Here is a 19,190-nt window from a genome sequence, read left to right as displayed (position 1 = left end):
ATTTTGCCTGGGGCTGCCGATCTTGACATCAACAGAATCGTTTTAAAGCCTCCCAGAGAATCAGAGCAGTGGCCACATGAACCTAGAACATTTTACACAAAAAAAACTACTTTATATCAGATTTTAGCAGCAAAATATCTCCAAATTCTCCATTTAACTGACCAGAAATACCACCACAAAGAAATCACGGTTTGGAGTATTTAGAGGCAAACGTTCGAGGGGCAGAATAAGGTCAATAAAGAGCCATATACATTTAGAATAATATAACAAAGCATTATGTAAAACTTATATGAAAAAGCAGCCAAGCAGTAGGCACACCCTCCACTTCTAACGAGCGCCAGATTGGTTTACCCGTAAGCAACTGAGAGACTGAAACTGAGAACGTCATATGCTTTACCAGACAGATAGTATTGATAATTGATGCAGTCATTTGTATCGCAATTTGGCATCATTCCTTTATTCAGACTTGGGGATGGCACACACTGAACCTTCTGCCTGCTATTTCACGTTGAAGACTACAACTGTTTGGATATTTCAAACCTTGCATGCGTCCACTTATTAGTTTATATTACCTTAGCCGTCTGCTGGTCGACGTAATTGAAAATCCCACTTTTATTTGTGCCAGCACTCGAGGCGAAAATAAGTGGGCGGCAAATTAGGCAAACAAATATTGAGAAACACACTTGGAGTTGCAGGGCGGGGTCAAGTCACCTGTGTGCCATGCCGCCCATAGAGACCACTCCTCGGGCACTTTGTCTAATTGGTCGGCTAATTAATATAAAAAACTAATTAATATAAAAAACGCCATCTGCTCCGAAGTGTGTGTCGAATCCATAAATGTAATCATTTCTCCAAACATGCATTCTCCATAAATATAATGATATTGATTCACTTGTGCTGAAAAAATGCCAAAGAAACGTGTGTCTGCATAAGGCTTGTACAGATGTGCTGTTTGATGGATGATTTGTGAGCGCTGTTTTTCATCTGTATATGTAACTGTGGAGCTTGAGTGGGACTCTGCCCTTGACAAACACTAGAAACTGTAGCTCTTTTTTTTAATACATCAGCATTAACCTTGGCGCCACCAACCAAGGACTGAGTAAAAATTAGTTTAGTGCTTTTATCTACAAAAGAGAGGACACGATTCTGTACTATGATAAACATACGTAGACAGACCAAACAACTTCAAAAACTAGTTGTAAGTGTAGCTCAGTGTACTTTTCCACTGATCTGAAGGTTGGCGGTTCAAATCCCGCTCTCAACCAAATGATTACCATCGTTGTGTCCTCGGGCAAGACACCCAATCCTCCTCACCCCCAGTGTCTGCGTACACTGGTGTATGAATGTGTGTGAATGGGTGAGTGGTTCCTTGATGTAAAGCGCTTTGAGCACCTTGAAGTTGGAAAAGCGCTATATAAAAATGTGACCATTTGCCATTAAAGTGTAGCTCTGTTTTCTCATGTGAGATGTATTGATTTAGGTGCAGTGGAAATGGATCCACGAGCTGGAAGATCTTGAAGTTTGAGTCCAAGTCTTGTACTGTCCTTACCGTTGTTGGACAATTTTAGCTTTGTATTTAGTTTTTGCTGTATATAATACTGTGCACACAACAGAAGTAGTTTCCTCCGTTGATACACTTTTCTTTGTTCTTGAAAACCTGTTTGAGAGAACTGCCTTTCTCCTAGACACATGAAAAATACATGCGCTATCAAGTCTTTAGTCAACGCTGGCAGGGTTATTGAGGTTCTTGTTAAACTCCTGAGGTGTTTGGTCCAGTTGTCAGTTGTGCTTTGTTGATTAATGACTTTTGCATTGATCATAAGGCCAAGTGGACAAAGCGGGGCAAAAAACACGGCTCTCCTGTCACCGCCTATCGACTTCCAATCAATAATTTTAGTAATGGATGGGTGGTTATATACAACATTAACTTTGTATGTATCAAGGCTCAAGCGGCAGATGCAAACGCCCGTTCTTTTACATAAGGCTGAGAACAATCTTGCAGTTTTATTGATTAGTTTCCAAGTGCTCTCTTAAGGAATTCAAAGAGGTTTTCCATTGGAGATTACACCTCAGAATTCTTATCAATAATGCACCAAGATGGATGTTGACATAAACTGTTTCTGTTGTGTTGTAGTGCGTGTTCAATTTAAATCCAATGATCATCTCTTATTCATCGCAGCTGCTTTGAACATTAAGAGGCATAGATTTGGGAACAAAATTCATTCATTCACTGTTTTTCTTCCACATCATTTCTTGTAGTTGTAGCAGCTTTTGGCCTTGTTTGAAGGCTAACCGCTTTTACTTTTATTTTTCCTTTATTTAACCAGGAGCGTGTTCAGTATCTCTTTTACAGGGGAGTCAAAGGGGACCCTATTGTGCATACTTGTCCAGGTTTGGTCTGGGAATTGAACCCAGAACCTTCTTGCAATTAGGCAGGACTGCTGACCATCATTTTATTTGAATTAATTTGGATCTGTATGTAAAAAGACATGGTTTCCTATTGCTCAAAATGTTCCTGGAAATGAATAACCTTGCTTCCAGATGTAGCCAGCAGTCTTGGAGGATGTCTGAATTTGTGTGCTTGCCATATCTAAATCTATCTTTTTGTTCCTTTCTTCCCCAGTTACACTCCCCTCTGTCTCCCGCACCAGGGTTCGAAAACCACATTTTGCCAGACAATGAGGTAAGTGTGCGTTAAACTCCCTTATTCCCTCAGCTGTCATTCCTGGTCCCTAGACAGCAGCACTTTTTACTCCTAGCTCCAAAAAGAGAAGAATGTACTGAGCTGAGAGACATCAAACACACAAAAACTAGCCATTTCCAGACTGATCTTATCATAACTCAATGAATAGCCCAATTTGAATTAACATTTTTTCTTATTTTTTGTTCCAGTCTGCTGTATACTCTACTGTTAACCAATCAAACGGCTCTATAAATGACGACGACAAAGAACATGACTACAGCAGCATTGCCGAAATCAAAGGCCTCGTCCCTGCTTCTTCCTCTAGCGATCTGTACGCCACTGTTAACGACATTCTGCCTCACCAGCTCCACCTAGAGGAAGACCCTGTTATGGACAGCAACGACCCAGGCTACGAGACCATCCGCATCCCAAAGACTAGCAGCTCTGACGATGAGCACAGGGGCCTGATGGGAGCGGAGGGGTCAGAGGTCACCAGACCAGAGCCACATTATGAGAGTGTGGGAGAGTTGGGATTGAGCAGAGAAATGTCACGACTTTGAGTTTTCATTGATGCGTTGATGACCTCTCTTGAGAGGCAGGCAGAACGGTTCAAGACGCAGTTCGTAATCAATGTATGTGTCTGATTTACAGCTAGGGTACGTTTATCATATCTACCATTCAACTAATTTAATCAACCAGGGTGAATGTCACTGGTACTAGCATGGCCTAGTGTTAAATGAAGTGCGGTACAGCCATTGGGCATCAATCATGTGGAACAGTGCACTTTGGTTTACCATTATATCTGACAGTACATATCACGGACGCGTGAGCAACTCCTGGGTTGTGAACAAGATCAATTATATACAATTAAAACTAGCCTATGATGACCAAACATGGTTTAAAGGTTTGGAGAAGGACACACTCGGTGCCTGAAGAAGACAACAGTGCCATATATTCTGATGAGAAGCATCTTGTAGTATTAGAACAAGGAAAGCTGCACTGCAAATGCAAGTGACTTTGCAACCCCCAAGAATTCAAGCATTTACAAATAATAAAGGATTTATTCACAATCAAATGTGAATGGAAGGGTATAAATTTGAATTTTAGACTCACCTACATGACTTTTTTGCAACTCTTGAGATGTGTTGCCGTTCTTAAATGAACAGAAATGTAGTAGTATAGTATAGTATTGTACTTTATAGCTATATTCTCATATTATTTGCTGACGTTACCATATAGTTTTAGCCCACCTTTTTGGAATAGGCTGTTATTGTGATATATCTGGACTCTACAGTTTAATGTTGCAAAGTTACTTTTGCTGCAGCAGTTTATCACTTTGCATACAGTGGTTGGTCGGAGGAAGAGCTCATCAGCTTGTGGTTAACAGTACTTTAACATATGAAAGCTTTTTCTGTGTTTTATAATCAGCAATTTCTTTTGTTGAAGTTCATATTTATTTTTTCAAAAAACATTGTAATTGTAAAAGATTGAGAAGTAATAGAGGTTTTGTAAGTTTTTAGAGTTTTTACAAAAAAAAAGTTATTGAAAGTTGTAAAGGTGCACTTAAAGTTTGTGTACAGAAAGTATCATATTTACTGTGACTAGTATTTTATTATGGTTTTATTTTTATAAGATGCCGAAAATGCCCTTTGAAAATTTTCTTGGTACATATGAAGTCTTGTATTCCTTACTTAAGCACAAAGTAATTCAGATGGTACGGGCAGTTACTGTATGTACAGTCATTCATTTTGTTTTTATTTCTGTATAACTGTCATATGAAGCTTCTCAATGTTATGTATAAACTTAATCTCTGAATTGTACATACATGGTCCACTCATGTAACACAGTGTTGCTTCAAGTCAGTGCTGTGCAAACATGTCAGAATTCCTCTATAGTTAAATTCCCTTTACATTGAATCATAATTCAGCCTTTTAAGGTTTTTGTTTCATGTGTTTTAGTGGTACAGATTCATTAAGACAGTTCTAATTCTTAGAAAAAAAACCTCCCAAACATAACTAAAACTTTTGCATAGTACTGTCTCTGTGTGTGTAATGTGGTTAAATGTTTATTTTATTTGTTATACTAGACACACTCCTATGATAATCTGATCTTATTTAAAAGTCCTTAATAGACGAGGCTTTGTAGGAAAATGTGACAAATGGTACATAATGTTGGTACTTACTTTTACATGGTACTTTGTTCTAATTGATGTCTATTTAGTTATATAAAAGAACCAATGATTTATACTGTAAATATTCTTTCCACAGTCTTCTGCAGTGTGACGGTGTCCAAATAGCCTTTATGTTAATGTGCCGTACTGAAGCCATCTTCCCCAGTGGACGGTTAAGATTCATAATTGATATTAGAAATTCTCCAGGCATTTTCTAGATTTCAAATGCACCAATCACAACAGTATGCCCATTTCCACTTGATGCTAATTATAACTGCTATGTATATGCTCCCTGATAGCTGTGACCTTTTGGTATAGGGATATCAACAGGGCTTGACATTAACACTGACCGCTCTGGAAAGTGGTACTTGCCAATTATTTCAGCCGCCACAATTGAGATATTTGAATGTGCAGTAATAATACAATGGGTTTAATCGTATTGAATTCTTAATCATTTACACAAAATTTTCTGGCTTTCTCTTGCTTTAGATTGGTCCATCACGGCATTAAACGTATCTATGTCCACAAGAAGGTGACACTAACAGGCCAAGTTACAGGTCAGGTTTGTGGAGAGACCCCGCTCATAGTAATAATGCATTTACCAGTCACTATGGAGACAAACAGCTAGTAAACTTCAACCAGAAAAGTTGTTTAGTGAACGTTTAATAAAGAGCATATTTAAAAAAAAAAAAGTAACACATAAATCCGCTAAAACATCATTTGACCGAGTAAAGTGCGACGAGCCGTGCACTCAGTTGGCAGGTCATTAGTGCGTGCTGATGTCGAGCCCTCCCTGAACCAAAACGCAGGTCTCGTGTACTCATAGTCGTATATATATGTGACCTCTAAGAAAATGATGTGTCAAAATTTAAGACTGGTACCAATTCAGATGTAAGCCTGTAGGTAATAGATACTCAGCTAAAACCACTTATTTCCTCTTTATGTGCATCTGGGTCTTACAAACCCCACTATGTCCCTTCGGGGAATGGGGGTGCACACTCGCAGATACTCTCCATGCCTCTCTCCTCTCAGCTCTATGACTTTCTGTAATGATGTCATTTGTTTCCCTCACAAGCAGCGGACATCTCTGTACTGACACCCGCCTTTGATCAGGGGGTAAATGCTGTTTTGGCAGTTATGGCCCCATCACTCACCCCTAGCTGTCTGGCTCCCCCAGTCTCAGCATGTAAATATTTTATGACATGAATTGTTCTATTAAAAAATATATCGATAGTAAAAGTGTGTCATTGTCTTTGTGTTGGCTGGTGCGCTGTCACATAGAAAGATTGTACCCAGCAAATTATTTTCCAAAAACATTACGTTTGACATTAATTAGGCCATTTGTTACCGTGACGACGTTCGTTAGTATAGACTGTCTGACACGTTTGGTAATAATCTCCATAAATGAATTAGTCACATGATAAAAATTGGTTTGTCAAAGCACTGCAAAGTTTTTTTTTTATCTTGTGAAGTTTTCTGCAGCTCGTCACATGGTGGGATCACATTTAAGTTGTTTTTGTCAGTGTGTGGCTTTTTTGGGGAGTGTTAGTCAGCTGTCAGCACTGTTATTTGTAATGTGTTAAGAAAAAAACAAGAAACAGTTTGAATGCTTGAAGATACTTGAGTAAGTCATTTCTTTTACAATTTAGGCTTCATTAACATGTCACTTAGAATATATTATAACAGTACTAAATAGAGTACAGGTTTGGTCTTGCTTCAGATGTGATGTATTTGGTTTGGTTCTGTTCTAGACCTGGTTAAGTCCTGGTCTAGTCACGGTTAAAATCCCAGGTTCAATATGATGTGAGTGCAAGTGTGAATACAATCTTAATAACTCAACCTCAAACCTTAATAACAACACAAAATGTAGCAAATTGTTTTAGCCAGTTTACAATTACTTAAAGAAACTGTCCATTAGTTCAAGCAAGATGGGCTAAAAGATTTTGTTAAAACATTCCATAAGACTTGCTATAGCACAAAAGTGATATGAGTAATTTTTTTGTTTATTTGGTAAAAGGTCTAGAAAGCAGAGGCAGTGATTTTCATTGAGACTCCGGCAGCACTTTCTATAAACTGGAGATCACTGCAGGGATCAGAGACACAGTAAATCATGTGACTCTGTCCTATGATCAGAATAAACCAATTGCTCGCTTGTGTGTTTATAGCTTATAAACCTCTCGCCCGTATCATTATGCATAGGTCTAAATATTGATTGGGATACATTATGGTAGAGGTATGGCAGAGGAAATTTAACATACAAACAAACATCTAGGTTAAAGTAAAGGTAAAAGAGCCTTTGTGTTTTGTTAAAAGAACTGTTCAAACTAACACATTATTAAACCAGGGTGGTAAACGAGTCCCCTGGCACCTTAAAACTAGGCTACACGTCTGTAACAAGTAGGTTAGAGCTGTGCCTGACTGACTGTCTGCTCAAAGTTTTCCAGCCTAAATTTCCTTTTTTTTTTTTTCTTTTCACTTTCTTTCCCTCTGCTGAGCCCCTCCCGCTCCGTTTTCTCTCCATCCTTGCGTCATTGTTTTGAATGGAGCATCCTCCCGGCTTTACCTTCTGTTGGAGCAAAAAGAGGGAGAGGTGGGGGCTTGTGGAGGCGTGTGCTTCACCGACCAATCGCAGGCTCCGCTGGCCGCCGGACCGCACATGTTTACAGGCAGCATTCCGCCGGTAGAGCCCCTACGCGGCACAAGCGCACAACGGACTGGATCGAGCCGCTTTTTGGACCGGAGTTGGCGCACAGGTCTGTTTTCAAACGCACTCGACATGTAACAATAGATGACAGCGTGTGATATCAAATAAGGCGCATTTACACGACGCGTCCTGTCTGGATGGCTTATATTTGAGCTCTTTCTTCGATTATACGCTGCCATTTCTTCAAATCGTGTACAAAAGTAATTTAGCTTCCGCAAATCGAGCTGTGCGCCACGTTTTCCACGCGCTCTGACAGCTCTCCTCGAACAGTGGGGAAAACAAACAGGTCCAGCCATAGAAAAAGATTGGTAGCCGGTTGGATGTAGAGGCGGTTAAGCTGCGAATGAATCATTTTCACGCAGAGCCCTTTCGGAGTTGTGCGATTGCAAAGTTTTCGGTGCGGTTTGCGGATGCGCACCGAGGAGTTTGGCGCCGCGGCTGGAGTTCTGGCCCTCCGAGTATGTTGCTGCTTTCTAACATTTTGTCAGGCTTGTTGGAGCGTATAGTGTACCCTTTGCGGTTTTTCGTTTTTCCCAACGTTGTTTACCAGTTGTATTTTGACATTTAATGGTCTGAAATAACGTGGTGATCCGTGTGATTTGCTGAGAGACTCTGCGACATGCATACGAGGCGTTTGGTGAAGCGCTCGATCCTTGGCAGCCGCGTCTATGCGCCCAGTCCGACCGGAGAAGGCGCACCGGTGACAGGGGTGGTCCAGGCGGTCAAACAGGAGAACAGAGACGCCACAGCCACCGGAGCCAAGCGCAGCGTTTACACCGTGCTCATGCAAGACGGCAGCCTCAAGGAGTTCACCGAGGAAGAGATCGCCACGGGCTTCAACCACACAGCAGCCAAAGGACCGCTCAAGTCCAGTCTGAAGGTGTGTGAGAGTGCAGCAGCCAGGCAGCTTCTGTTTTTGTTGTGCGGTGTTTTGCAGCGTTTAACCGCTTCCTGTGCGGAGCGGATTCACACCGCTGCCGCTCATGCCGCCTGTGGTGCCAAATATAACTCGCTAGCACAAAGCCAGCCTTATAAATACAGACTTAGCGTCATTTTGTTGTCATATTGGATCAAATGGCGGGCTGTCATGACATTTGGCGACATCAGTTAAATGGGACAAAGGGCTGATAGGGCCTGCGCAGTGTTTATGGAGCTAGTGGGTGGGTAAACCAGGCAAACAACGCTCTGCAGCGTTTTGGACCATGCAAAAAGCCGGGCCCATGTTTTCATGCAGCGCCTGTGGTTTAGTTAGCATGTTAAACACGTATACCTGTGGGTATAACACCTAATTGCATATTTGCATTGCCTAATTGTTTGATATTTTGGTATTTCCATTCATAGATAATGCAGGTTGACATACAATTTCCAATTAAACAGACCTCATATTGAAGTCATGCTGCTTGACAGGGCTGTTATTGTTTGGGATAACAGATAATAGGTCTCCTGTGACATTCCAGGCACAATAGTAAGTTTCAATCATGTCCATATTTGTTGTGTGATATAAGCCTAATTAGCAGTGACCTAATTGCCTCCTGCACCCGCAGTATTCCTCGGTGTCAGTCACATGGGCTTAGATACAGAGTGAGGAAGAGCACTCTGGGGAACAAAATACAGATTGTGGCTTTGGGGAGATGTGTGTGTTTTCTCAATTCTTTTTATAGAGAGGGAGTGACTGAGGAATGCTTAGTTGAATAACAGCTTGTTTACTGTCTTTGGATTGGTCTAAATTCGTACTCATTTTCATTTTATTTCAGTTAGAAAATGTTTTGCCACAAATAGGAAGTTAGCGCAAGAAGCAGTTTTAGTTACACAGTCATAGCAGTGTGCAACGAATGCACTACTGCTTTGGAGAAGTTTAAAACACTAACTCAAGCTCAAACCTGTGGGCTATTACAAGTTTGAGGCTATGGTAGTGTCATGTAAACTTACAGAGTATTCTTGTCTTTTGTGTGCATGTGAAATGGTGCTCTTACAAAATGCATTGCTCCATAGGGTTACAGTGGCCAGCGCAGTGGAGGCACAGTCCTGTCAACACAATGGTCAAGTCTCTGTCAGCACGACTCAATTCCCACAGAGGTCGAAAACAAGACATAAAATGAGGAGGAGGAGTCCGCAGTAGTATGGTCCTGCCGTCTGTGCAATAATCCAGCCCTATCTCATATGTTAAAAACGATGTTTAACTAGTGAGATCTATTTAAATATCAACAGTGGGGGGTTGTTTGCGAGGTCGTATGTGCAGCAGCTGTATGGCCAACAAAAGCGGCCAGACCCTAGTTTTGATAGCATGGCATGCTCAGAAGAATGCCCCCATTTGGCATCGCGCCTGCTGGGTTGGTACGGCAGACCAGTCCCCCTCCAAAGTTAGGGAGGGGTGTGGGATGCCACTTGTTGACTTCTTGCACTGACAAAAAGACTGAGGCGTTACTTGCTTTTCAGTTGCACTTTGGTTGTTTGTGGTGATGTGTTAGTCAATGAAGCGAGGTTGTTGACTGTAGCCGAGTGACTCTTTGTTCTGTGGCGCTGATCCCAGACCAGCGTTAGCTCAATAGCGTCGACACATAGAGCGCGCTGCACGGCGAAGTGTCCCTCTGATGATATATGAGTAATCTTTGGAGGGAGAGAGAAGAGGCATCTGTTTGAAGGCAGGCTGTTTTCATTTCCTTTGTTGGACATACTCAGTAACTGCAAATAATAATAAATGCTTATAATAAAAGAGTGGATTTGGGCATTGTTGCGTGAAAAACAATTCACTGCTTCTACTTAATGTTTTTGTAATGCAGTGTTGCATGTGAAATACTTGGCCAGCCTGATAAAGCGAGAAAATACTGTTATTAACATTTTTGGTTTATTTTTGAAAAAGCTGTACTATGACACTTTTGTCATGTAGGGGCTGCCATCTGGTCTCATGATGATGATTGCTCTGAATGCTCCACAGTATGGCATTAAACATTTATCTTGTATATTCAATTACAGGTGTCAAAACATGCATTCTCTCCGTGTGTGGGCGGAGTTGCCTCTCCATAGATCTGACCTGTCATGTGGACGGTGGCGTCACTTGCTTGTTTCCATGAAGATAAATAACTTTTATGGCATACTGTGGAACATCCTAAACAATGGCATTTCCATGGAGACAAGAATATTAGGCGTATTCCCTCCACCAAAAAAGTTACATAGTACAACTGAATATATAATATATAAGTTCATCAAAAGGAACATTGCAAGTGCTGTGCAAAACAAAGAAAGTTTAAGTGCAGATAGTGTCACATTTAAAATATTTTTCTGTGTTTTTGGATGGTACAGTTTTTGTCATCTATGGCCAACAACTCCATTGCGTGCCTCACCTATTTCCTTCATTACTTGTCCGCTATGACTTTGGGTCAGCAGCATTCAATTTGATTCCCCTTGACAGCTTGCTTTATTATGACCTTTGACCCAGAAAGGTAGTCGTTTTTTGTTACGCTTGACGAAGCACTGCTCAAGGCAAGCATGTTATGAGTTTTGGGAGAATGAAGATATATACAATATTCTGGGGGATGGGTAGGTTTTGGACACTTGTGGTGTACATCAGCTTCTTTGACACACAAGTCACATTTCACAACTGATTTGGCATGCCTCACAATCTGGCTCGGTTTAATTCCATTACTCACAACAAGGAAGGAATCACAGTTGTTTTTTCTTCATGAGGTTTACTACTGCTCCACTCAAAAGTCATAACACCAAATCTTCGGCCAGTCTGCCTAATCCATCTTGAAGTATGTATTTTTACCAAGCCTTCTGCACACCATTGAGCGCTCATGTGACTTAATACTTGATACTTATTCTTGGAGTGCTCTTGCTTGAAGTTCTCATGACGTGTGTGAATGAATTACCTGGGCCCACCATTGTGGCCTAATCATTTGCAGTGCTGTGGGATAAAACAGTGCAGCCCTTCATGCTTTGTTGATGTGGGCAGTCATCTATGTCCCCCTGACTTTGTTTTGGTCTTTTTTAGTTCATTTCCTAAGCGCCGCTTGGCTGCAGTTACCTGTAGAAGCTTGTGTGTGTTGGTGTGAGCGTAGGAGCATGCAGGTTCATGTGAAGAAGAACTCTTCTTGCGTAAGAGCCGGACAGATTTTTTTCCTATTTTTGTTGCATTGATGTAGGTAGGCGTTCACATAGCAAGAGCATTTGTGCATAAAAGTGATACCGATTGTTGAACCTACAAAGTTTCCACAAAGTAGTTACCTATTACACTCTCTTTGTGCTGGACCCAAGCTGTCAGGAAGTAGCCTTGCCAGCAAGACAAATTCTCGTGATTTTTGTGAGTTCACAAACTCCTGAGAAACTGTCTTGAACAGCTCCGGCTGAATCGTTTGCATGTGGCCACAGGGTAGCACTGTGGTTTGTGTTGAAGCTAACGGCAAACATGGTGATGCCGAAATACGTACGTCCGCCTATTTTAGTAGAATTATGGACAATTTGCTTTTAGAAAACATGCAGAGGGAAGTGCTTTGTGCATTTGTGGACAGGTAAGACGTGTATGCTTTTCTCTTAGCTGGCTTTAACTAAAGTTTAATTATTTGGTTTGTTCCGCTGTTGTGACGCTTCCACCAATCAATGTTAAGTCTTTGTTTGAAACTCTGATCATTGGCTCCGAGCGCCCTCAGCAAGAACCATCACAGATTGATGCACACAACTCAGAGAGCTACACATATCAATCAAGGTTAGTCAGGAAGGGCATCAGGTGAAAAAAAATTCCTAAATCAGTACCCAAGTCACTGCACACAAAGGAGGCTGATCATTTAGCCACAGCAAAGGGAAAGGCCAAAAGGAACAAAGAAAAGACCAAGTATTTGTCTAAAGCTACACTAATGCTGTACTTGCAGCTGGTCCACTAATGGGATCTAGAAATTACATTTTATAGCATTTAAATTGTGCCAGTCCTGAATATTAACACAATAGCGTAACATTAATATTCCACTACAGCTGTGACTGAGATATAGAGTAATTCAAGAATTGAACAGCTATAGCTATTTTCAGGAATGAATGTCTTGACAGTGTAATGGCAATTGTCAATGACATTTAGTGGAAATACTACATTAGGTTGTGACAAAAAGTTGCCACTGGGAATGAGCAGAAATCAGCCCTAATGCCTAGTTCCACATGAATATTGCATGTATTTAGATGTATTGGACATTGATGGTCCCCTTGAGCAGGCATTAGGTGCAGTACGTTTAATTCAACATACAGTCTTCAACTTAAAGATGACCCAAATTAAAAAGCTGCAGAAACCAGAAGTCTTTGTTTTCACCAGCGACTGTCAGTCTTTTGGGAAAACAGTTTTGTTTTTTTATTGTTCAATTATAGTAAGAGTTTAGGTGTGTATAATGTTCTGCGCATGGCTTTCTGTCAGCTGTAAAGTAAGGGCAGAGGTCACACTTACAGCTGTACATGTGATTTTCATTTGCCATCATTTACTATGCTGCTCAGATTGACAGTCTCACAGTTGAGCTGAGTTACAGAGCTCTAATAGACCTGCTCTTTTTCTTTGTTGTAGCAGAGTAATGGATGCTCGGATGGCCCGCGTCTGGAGGGTGGCTCTCTGAGCCCAGAGGCAGTGGAGGAGCTGAAGCGCTTGGGCCGAGACCCCGACACACGCTCTGTGTCTCTGCTTGAGCAAAAACGCAAGGTGGTCTCCTCCAGTATCGACGTCCCACACGCCAGGTAAGAGTCTGACAGCCTGATTTGTGCCCACCAGAGTCTGGCTCAGGGTCATCTAAAGTTTATGACATAGATATGCCATAAAATATACAGTTTTTATTTGGCCTGATGTGCCATTTTTCCTTGTTAGACTTGAAGTGATAGTCTCTGACAGGAGTCCCCCATTCTCCTGCATATATATTTCATCATATATTCTCTGACATGTTGCATTGGCTGAGCCTATGAGAATGTATTATTAATGATGTTCTGAAATTTAGTTTGTAAAAGATTGTATCATTATCATTAAACTGGAGTCATTTTGAATTTTAGGAGCCCACACTGTGGATTTAATTTCCTAAAACAATTATTGATGTGGTTAATTGACTAACATGCCTCTGGTGGTACAAAACACATAAAAAACATTTTAAAAACACTAATGTAATTACTTCACCTGACATGTGTCTGTCTAAGAACAAAGAGTGTGGGACCTCAGGTATTTGTGCTTTATAATAAACGACACACTCCACATAGAAGAGAGGGCTATACCACAGCAGTTTTTATTGTACAGAATTGTTGTTATGATTCAGCTGTGCTTTAGCATATCCGCCTTGTTATTTTCTTCTTTTGATATGTGCAATGCACCAACAAATGAATCCATGGTTGTGCGTTTTGTTGCCTGCACTGTTTTCTTGTGAACCCACTGATCTGGCACACATGTAGATGGTCAGCACACAACCCCTCTGAGGCAAGGCCACAACTGAGCAATTAAAGATTAATAACATGGGCCTGGGCGAGTGAAATGCCATCTAACGAAGAAACAACACAGTAAATGTGAAACACTAATCCCTTGTAAAGCACAGCTCAGTTATTGGACATCACTCCTCATTACTCCTGCTCATCCTCTCTGAGGCGTCCAATCGATGTGGACTTGCTGAAAGTACAGTAAAAGTCACCCGCTCAAGCAGCTTTATCACTTCACCCTGCGCCCGCCTTAAATTTAATAGTTATTTGCTGCTGATCCATTGATTTGTTTCTCTCTAGTTGACCATTAACACGTAAGAGATCTGTTTTTGAATTAAGTCTATCACTTGGCCTAGACATCTGTTTCATTCCTGTCCCATTATGATAACACCCTTGCATAGGGATTGCAATTATATTGATGGTCATATGGTTATTGTGAAATGTCTTATTGATTATCTCACTGCCCTTGTACAAATTTGGCCTCAGCTCAGGGACACACACTTTATAAGTTTTTGTTTATCACTCTAATGAGAGCATTGGATGACAGGAAAGCCATGGACGATATTGAATGTGGTGCCAATAAAAGATTAGCTTTCATGTGCAATAATCCCAGTGTACTAATACACATTCTAAATTCAAACACCCTAGTAGCATTTCAGAGCATGTTGTCTATTTGCTTACCCTATTAGAGCTTTTCAATCAATATTGCCAACAGTGGTTCTCAAAAACTCTCTTATCTCCAGTACATCGACTTAGACTGGATATTAAAATGCATCAGTGTACAAAAGTAAAACGTGTGGACTATTAGGTATGGCTTCTTTTTCAGATAAATTCCCCATTAAAACATTTTCGAGAAAGTGTTCACAGTTGTGTTTAAAAGGAGATATTTGCATATTTGGTTTGGGAACCGGAGATCTTATCATGTGCTCAGTCTTAAACCAACAGCTCTACATGAGTCTTATCTTTTGCTGTATTTACCTCTGTGGAAGGAATGCACTCATCTTGCCAGGTATAAAAGCGCACTGCTCTGTTGGTATGTGAAGGCTGTGTGGAGGAGGACACCCTTGGCATGATCACAGCAGGCCTGGCCTATGCTATGTGCCCAATGCATAACTTATAATACCTTTGGCCCCCTGTAAATCCAGGTCTATATTATAATTCAATCTATGTGTCAAGGTGTTAACTTAAAATTGCTCAACAGTTTGTTAAAGAGAAATAACTTAAAACGTATAAATGAAGAAATGCATACTGTGCATACTTCATTTGCAATACTGTGCAAATGAAGAAATACTGTGCATAGCTTGTCATTTAACTAAAACTGCTTGAGATTTCTTGAGACATGACTATAAATGTTATTTTCTCAGATCATTCATCATAGATTGACACATACTTATTTAGATAAATTACTTTTTAGTACTTTTAAGATATTTTTATACCATATTCTAAACCTGTAAACCAGCAGAGAGCATTTTTTCTGACAACAAACCACTGTCAGGAAAACCTCCTCACAAGTGTGCTGTATAATTTAAAGTTCCACAATCTATACTTACCGTTTGAACTTTACCCAGTTTATCTCTCTTGTATTGACTTAATCCAAGCTGTCAATGTAAAGCCAAATGTCCTACCCACTGTATAGATTTAGTCTTTAATTATTTATGGCATGCTGAAGTTCCAGACTCCAGAGATCCTATTGTGCTAAGTCAAACCAACTGCAAAACCCAGACTTGAAGAAATCCATTCTGGCCCAATTTATAGCATGTGCTCCCACAATGAGGAACATGGAGAGTTCACCAGCGCTGTATGTTCTGAGCCGTGCCTGTAGCTCCATTCACACACATATATCCCTATTGTGACCTCTCCACTGCTGCACAGGGCCATTATTGCAGTAAGATTAAGATCCATGGCTCTGGTCCTCTCCACACCTGCGACCAATTTCCAGACCAGGGGAAAATGGTGTCACCAGAGAGCACCGAGTAAAGTTTACAGGGGCTGGAAGATATGGTGCAGCCACGAGAATAACAGGGAAAAGCAGAGGGGTAAATCAATACAGTGATTAATTACTGCTAATAATCACCACTAGTGTTGCTCTAACTACTTCTGCTTTGTACTACACTTTACTTTTATTTACAAGGTTGCACAATATTTTCCAAGTGGAATATTATTTCATGAGTTTTTTGTTATATTTGGATTGCCCAGAAAGTTAAGCACTGGTAAGTTTTCAGAAGCTGTAGTTCCTAAAAGCAGTGCTATAGAGACACAAATGATAATTTGATTTAAAAAAAGTGCAGTTCAGATTTTTTCTGTTAAAATTTTGTCTCATGTCTCGGTTCATCTTGTGGGAATTGTATCCTCCTTATACAGATAATAGACCAGTACAACCACTGACTTTTACTACAATTACTTACTATTTCCAAACTTGTGATCAAACCCAGGAGACCTTCATGTCTCTTGTATAACCCATTTGCCAGTGAGATCTCAAGCATAACATTTTACTTGAATAGAGTAGTAAAAGTAATTTAGTTTCTATCCACTGTCAAGAACAGAGCACTGGAGAGATACATGTTCTCTATGGCGAAGTCTGACCTTGAGATTGTTAATTGCGCTCTCCAAACTTGCCTTTCTGCCGGTGATTTACCAGGAAAATGTCTAGCTGTTTGATGACTCTCCAGGTCCCTTATAACCCAGATACAATAGGTTCCCCCTGCTCACGGCTCACAGTCTGAAGTAGCCCCACGCCGCCTCTGCAATCATGGCCCAAATGGAGGAAAAATGACAGCGTGCCATATAGAAGGTGCACCTCGGGGGTTTTGTGAAGCTACATTTCATGTCTGTGTCACCAGTCCCAGCGCTCATTACTTTAGGGTTGTATTATTTGTTTACTGCACGTAAGGGGTTCAGGAGAAGAGGGAAAAAACATGATCGGTGATGTGGACTATCCCATTAACAATGTAACTGCCAATATTGTATTTTTTGACATAGGGACTACCACTAGGAGCAACCAACAACTATTTATGCACAAGAAATATGGCTAAAATCCAAATTTAAGAACCAAAAAGATCTAAAACTGACTAAAAACAGTTGCATTTTTGGCACAGTACTCTAGCTGGACAAGTTTTTCAAAACACACTAGACCATTATTCTTTCACCTCCCACACTAGCAGCAATCATACCCCACATTCTCAAAGACAATGGGGCTAAAGTGTTTTGCCCAAGGACACAACGACCATTTGAACTGGTGGGAGCAGGGTCCATTACATACATGACGGCATAATAACGTAACTAAACTATTGTGAAGCCAAGTACATCATCAAATCTTACAAGAATCTAAATCAATAAACTCCATTCTATTATTGGCCCATTTTCTTCAGTCTCTCAAGGCGAAGTATTCCTTTATTAAATGTGCTATGTCCTATAGAACAAGAGGCAGCATGGCAGATTTGTTTAAGCCATTTCGCTACATCTTAATGCACTGACATCTCTACACATTGTCAAGCTGTGGTCGGAGCCAGCTGCCAAGATCTGCTCCCTCCTCCTCCTACGAGAGCTTATGTTTTCTCCAAGCAGGAAACAGTCAATTGTAACAAGAGCTATAGAGGGGGCCGGCCAGTGGAAAAGACGCAATGGATGGCTTGGCTTTTGACAAATGGCGTTGTGTGGACTAATTGCTAGCAGGGGAAGTCAAGTATAACCTTAGTTTTGTGGATAGAAATCGAGAGCCCACTGCTTATTATTACAAAGCCCAAAAAACAACACATCTGAGGGTTGGGATCTTTTCCTTCCTTTTCAATGTGTCTTGAAATAACAGGCCCCCTCGCTGCGCCTCTGTGATGTTGGAGGTTTTGCCTTTTCCAAACCAGTCACAAAGGCTGAGTTTTATGTGATTTGTGGAGACGGATGATCGTTTGTTATTAAATTAAACTAATGAAACCAACGATGTGATTACAGAAACAGGACTACGCTGTTGTTTGGTCACTATTCAGAGGCTTTGGTGAGTTCAAATGGATTTACTGCACATAAGGGGTTCAGGAGATGAGGGGAAAACCTGGACGCTGATGTGGACTATCCCATTAACTATTTAACTGCCAATATTGTACTTTTTGACAAAGGGACGACCACTACAAACAACTAGCAACTACTTATGTATTAGAAAATTTGGGTAATTTAAGAACCAAAAAGATCTAAAACACACTTAAAGAGCTGCATTTTTTTATTCTTTTATCTCCGAATGGCCAATGGTCAAAGGTGTGTTGCGATAAAGTTGTTTGTCTGACTTTATAAAAATCAAAATAATGAACCCAGCAATGTTAGACAAGGTATTTCTACTCACTAATATTTAAGAAAGAGGTTCTGCACACTGCACCTACTTTCAACAGATACAGTTGTAGTGGCCATAATCATGCTCTTTAACCAATGACCTTCTAGTGTTTAATGTATTCAAAAAACTACAACTTAGCTTCTTGTGTGCATTTTGTCTTCTCTAAAAAACTATTCCAACACAAATTGAACTTCCCAGGTAACCAAGAACTTCCAGGCTAACTAGTGAAAGTCAGAATGCCTTGGATTGGATCGTTCTTTAGCTAATAAAAGATCTTGTACGTCCAAAAAACAGCTTGTATTCACATCCTGATACAACTACATTTTTGGGTCATTTGCCTCCACTTACATTTTAAAATGATCTCTTGCTTATTTTACACCACTAATTTAGCTCTTACTTGTTTTGCATGATCTGTTTTGTGGTAAGAGCATTTCGAAATCCAGTCATGGCGAGGGGCGTGTTGGGAGTGTGGCTCTAAATAAGGCAGTGACAGAGATGAGTGAGCGGTGCCAATGACAACAGTTCTCCTGGTTTCGGGACGCCAGGCGAGTTCAGAAACCAAGCGATTACCATCTCAAAAGGCAGCTCTAGTGATCCGCGCTCTCCCATTCACAGTCCAGCCTCAGTTTCCAAGGGCTATTATCAGATTGACCATTATGTTAAAGCTTATCAGATCGGCGTGACTACAGACGGATAAAGCTGTATGTGTTTATACTGAAGTCAATGCTCAACATGTGTAAAAAGGTTATTATTATTCGCAGCTACCACAATGATTCCCATATATGAGGATGTATAGGCGTTTGTCATAGTAAATTCTAAAGCAGACAGTGAAATTGAAATCATCATGGTAACAATTTGTGCATTGCATTATGTTTAAAAATAAATGGTCCAAAAAAAG

The 19,190-nt window shown here is 40.6% G+C and overlaps 4 protein-coding genes across 8 annotated transcripts in view; 3 read left to right on the top strand and 1 right to left on the bottom strand.

Annotated features, from left to right (window-relative positions):
- The window catches only part of pag1 (phosphoprotein membrane anchor with glycosphingolipid microdomains 1), a 59,389-nt gene extending 53,297 nt beyond the window's left edge, over positions 1-6,092 (top strand). For all 3 annotated transcript variants that reach the window (XM_055225109.1, XM_055225108.1, XM_033974989.2), the window contains 2 exons: positions 2,624-2,683; positions 2,893-6,092. In XM_055225109.1, the coding sequence (XP_055081084.1) occupies positions 2,624-2,683; positions 2,893-3,243 (411 nt within the window). In that variant the 3' untranslated portion in view covers positions 3,244-6,092. The remainder of the gene's footprint in view (positions 1-2,623; positions 2,684-2,892) is intronic.
- ripor2 (RHO family interacting cell polarization regulator 2) overlaps positions 1-19,190 on the top strand; it is a 324,701-nt gene that overhangs the window by 99,822 nt on the left and 205,689 nt on the right. The window lies entirely within an intron of this gene.
- The window catches only part of tpd52 (tumor protein D52), a 369,330-nt gene that overhangs the window by 287,728 nt on the left and 62,412 nt on the right, over positions 1-19,190 (bottom strand). The window lies entirely within an intron of this gene.
- znf704 (zinc finger protein 704) overlaps positions 7,802-19,190 on the top strand; it is a 59,447-nt gene continuing 48,058 nt past the window's right edge. Inside the window, exons 1-2 of one of the 3 annotated variants that reach the window (XM_055225106.1) lie at positions 7,802-8,015; positions 13,094-13,260. In XM_055225106.1, coding sequence (XP_055081081.1) covers positions 7,968-8,015; positions 13,094-13,260 — 215 coding nt within the window. In that variant the 5' untranslated portion in view covers positions 7,802-7,967. Of the gene's footprint in view, positions 8,438-13,093; positions 13,261-19,190 lie in introns of all 3 variants that reach the window. The other 2 variants (XM_033975463.2, XM_033975462.2) reach the window with 2 other exon arrangements.

The sequence above is a fragment of the Periophthalmus magnuspinnatus genome, chromosome 11, assembly GCF_009829125.3.
Source record: "Periophthalmus magnuspinnatus isolate fPerMag1 chromosome 11, fPerMag1.2.pri, whole genome shotgun sequence".
In the NCBI taxonomy this organism is placed as follows: Eukaryota; Metazoa; Chordata; class Actinopteri; order Gobiiformes; family Gobiidae; genus Periophthalmus; species Periophthalmus magnuspinnatus.
Note: the sequence above shows the minus strand (reverse complement) of the source record. Positions and strands in the feature narration are given on the sequence as shown.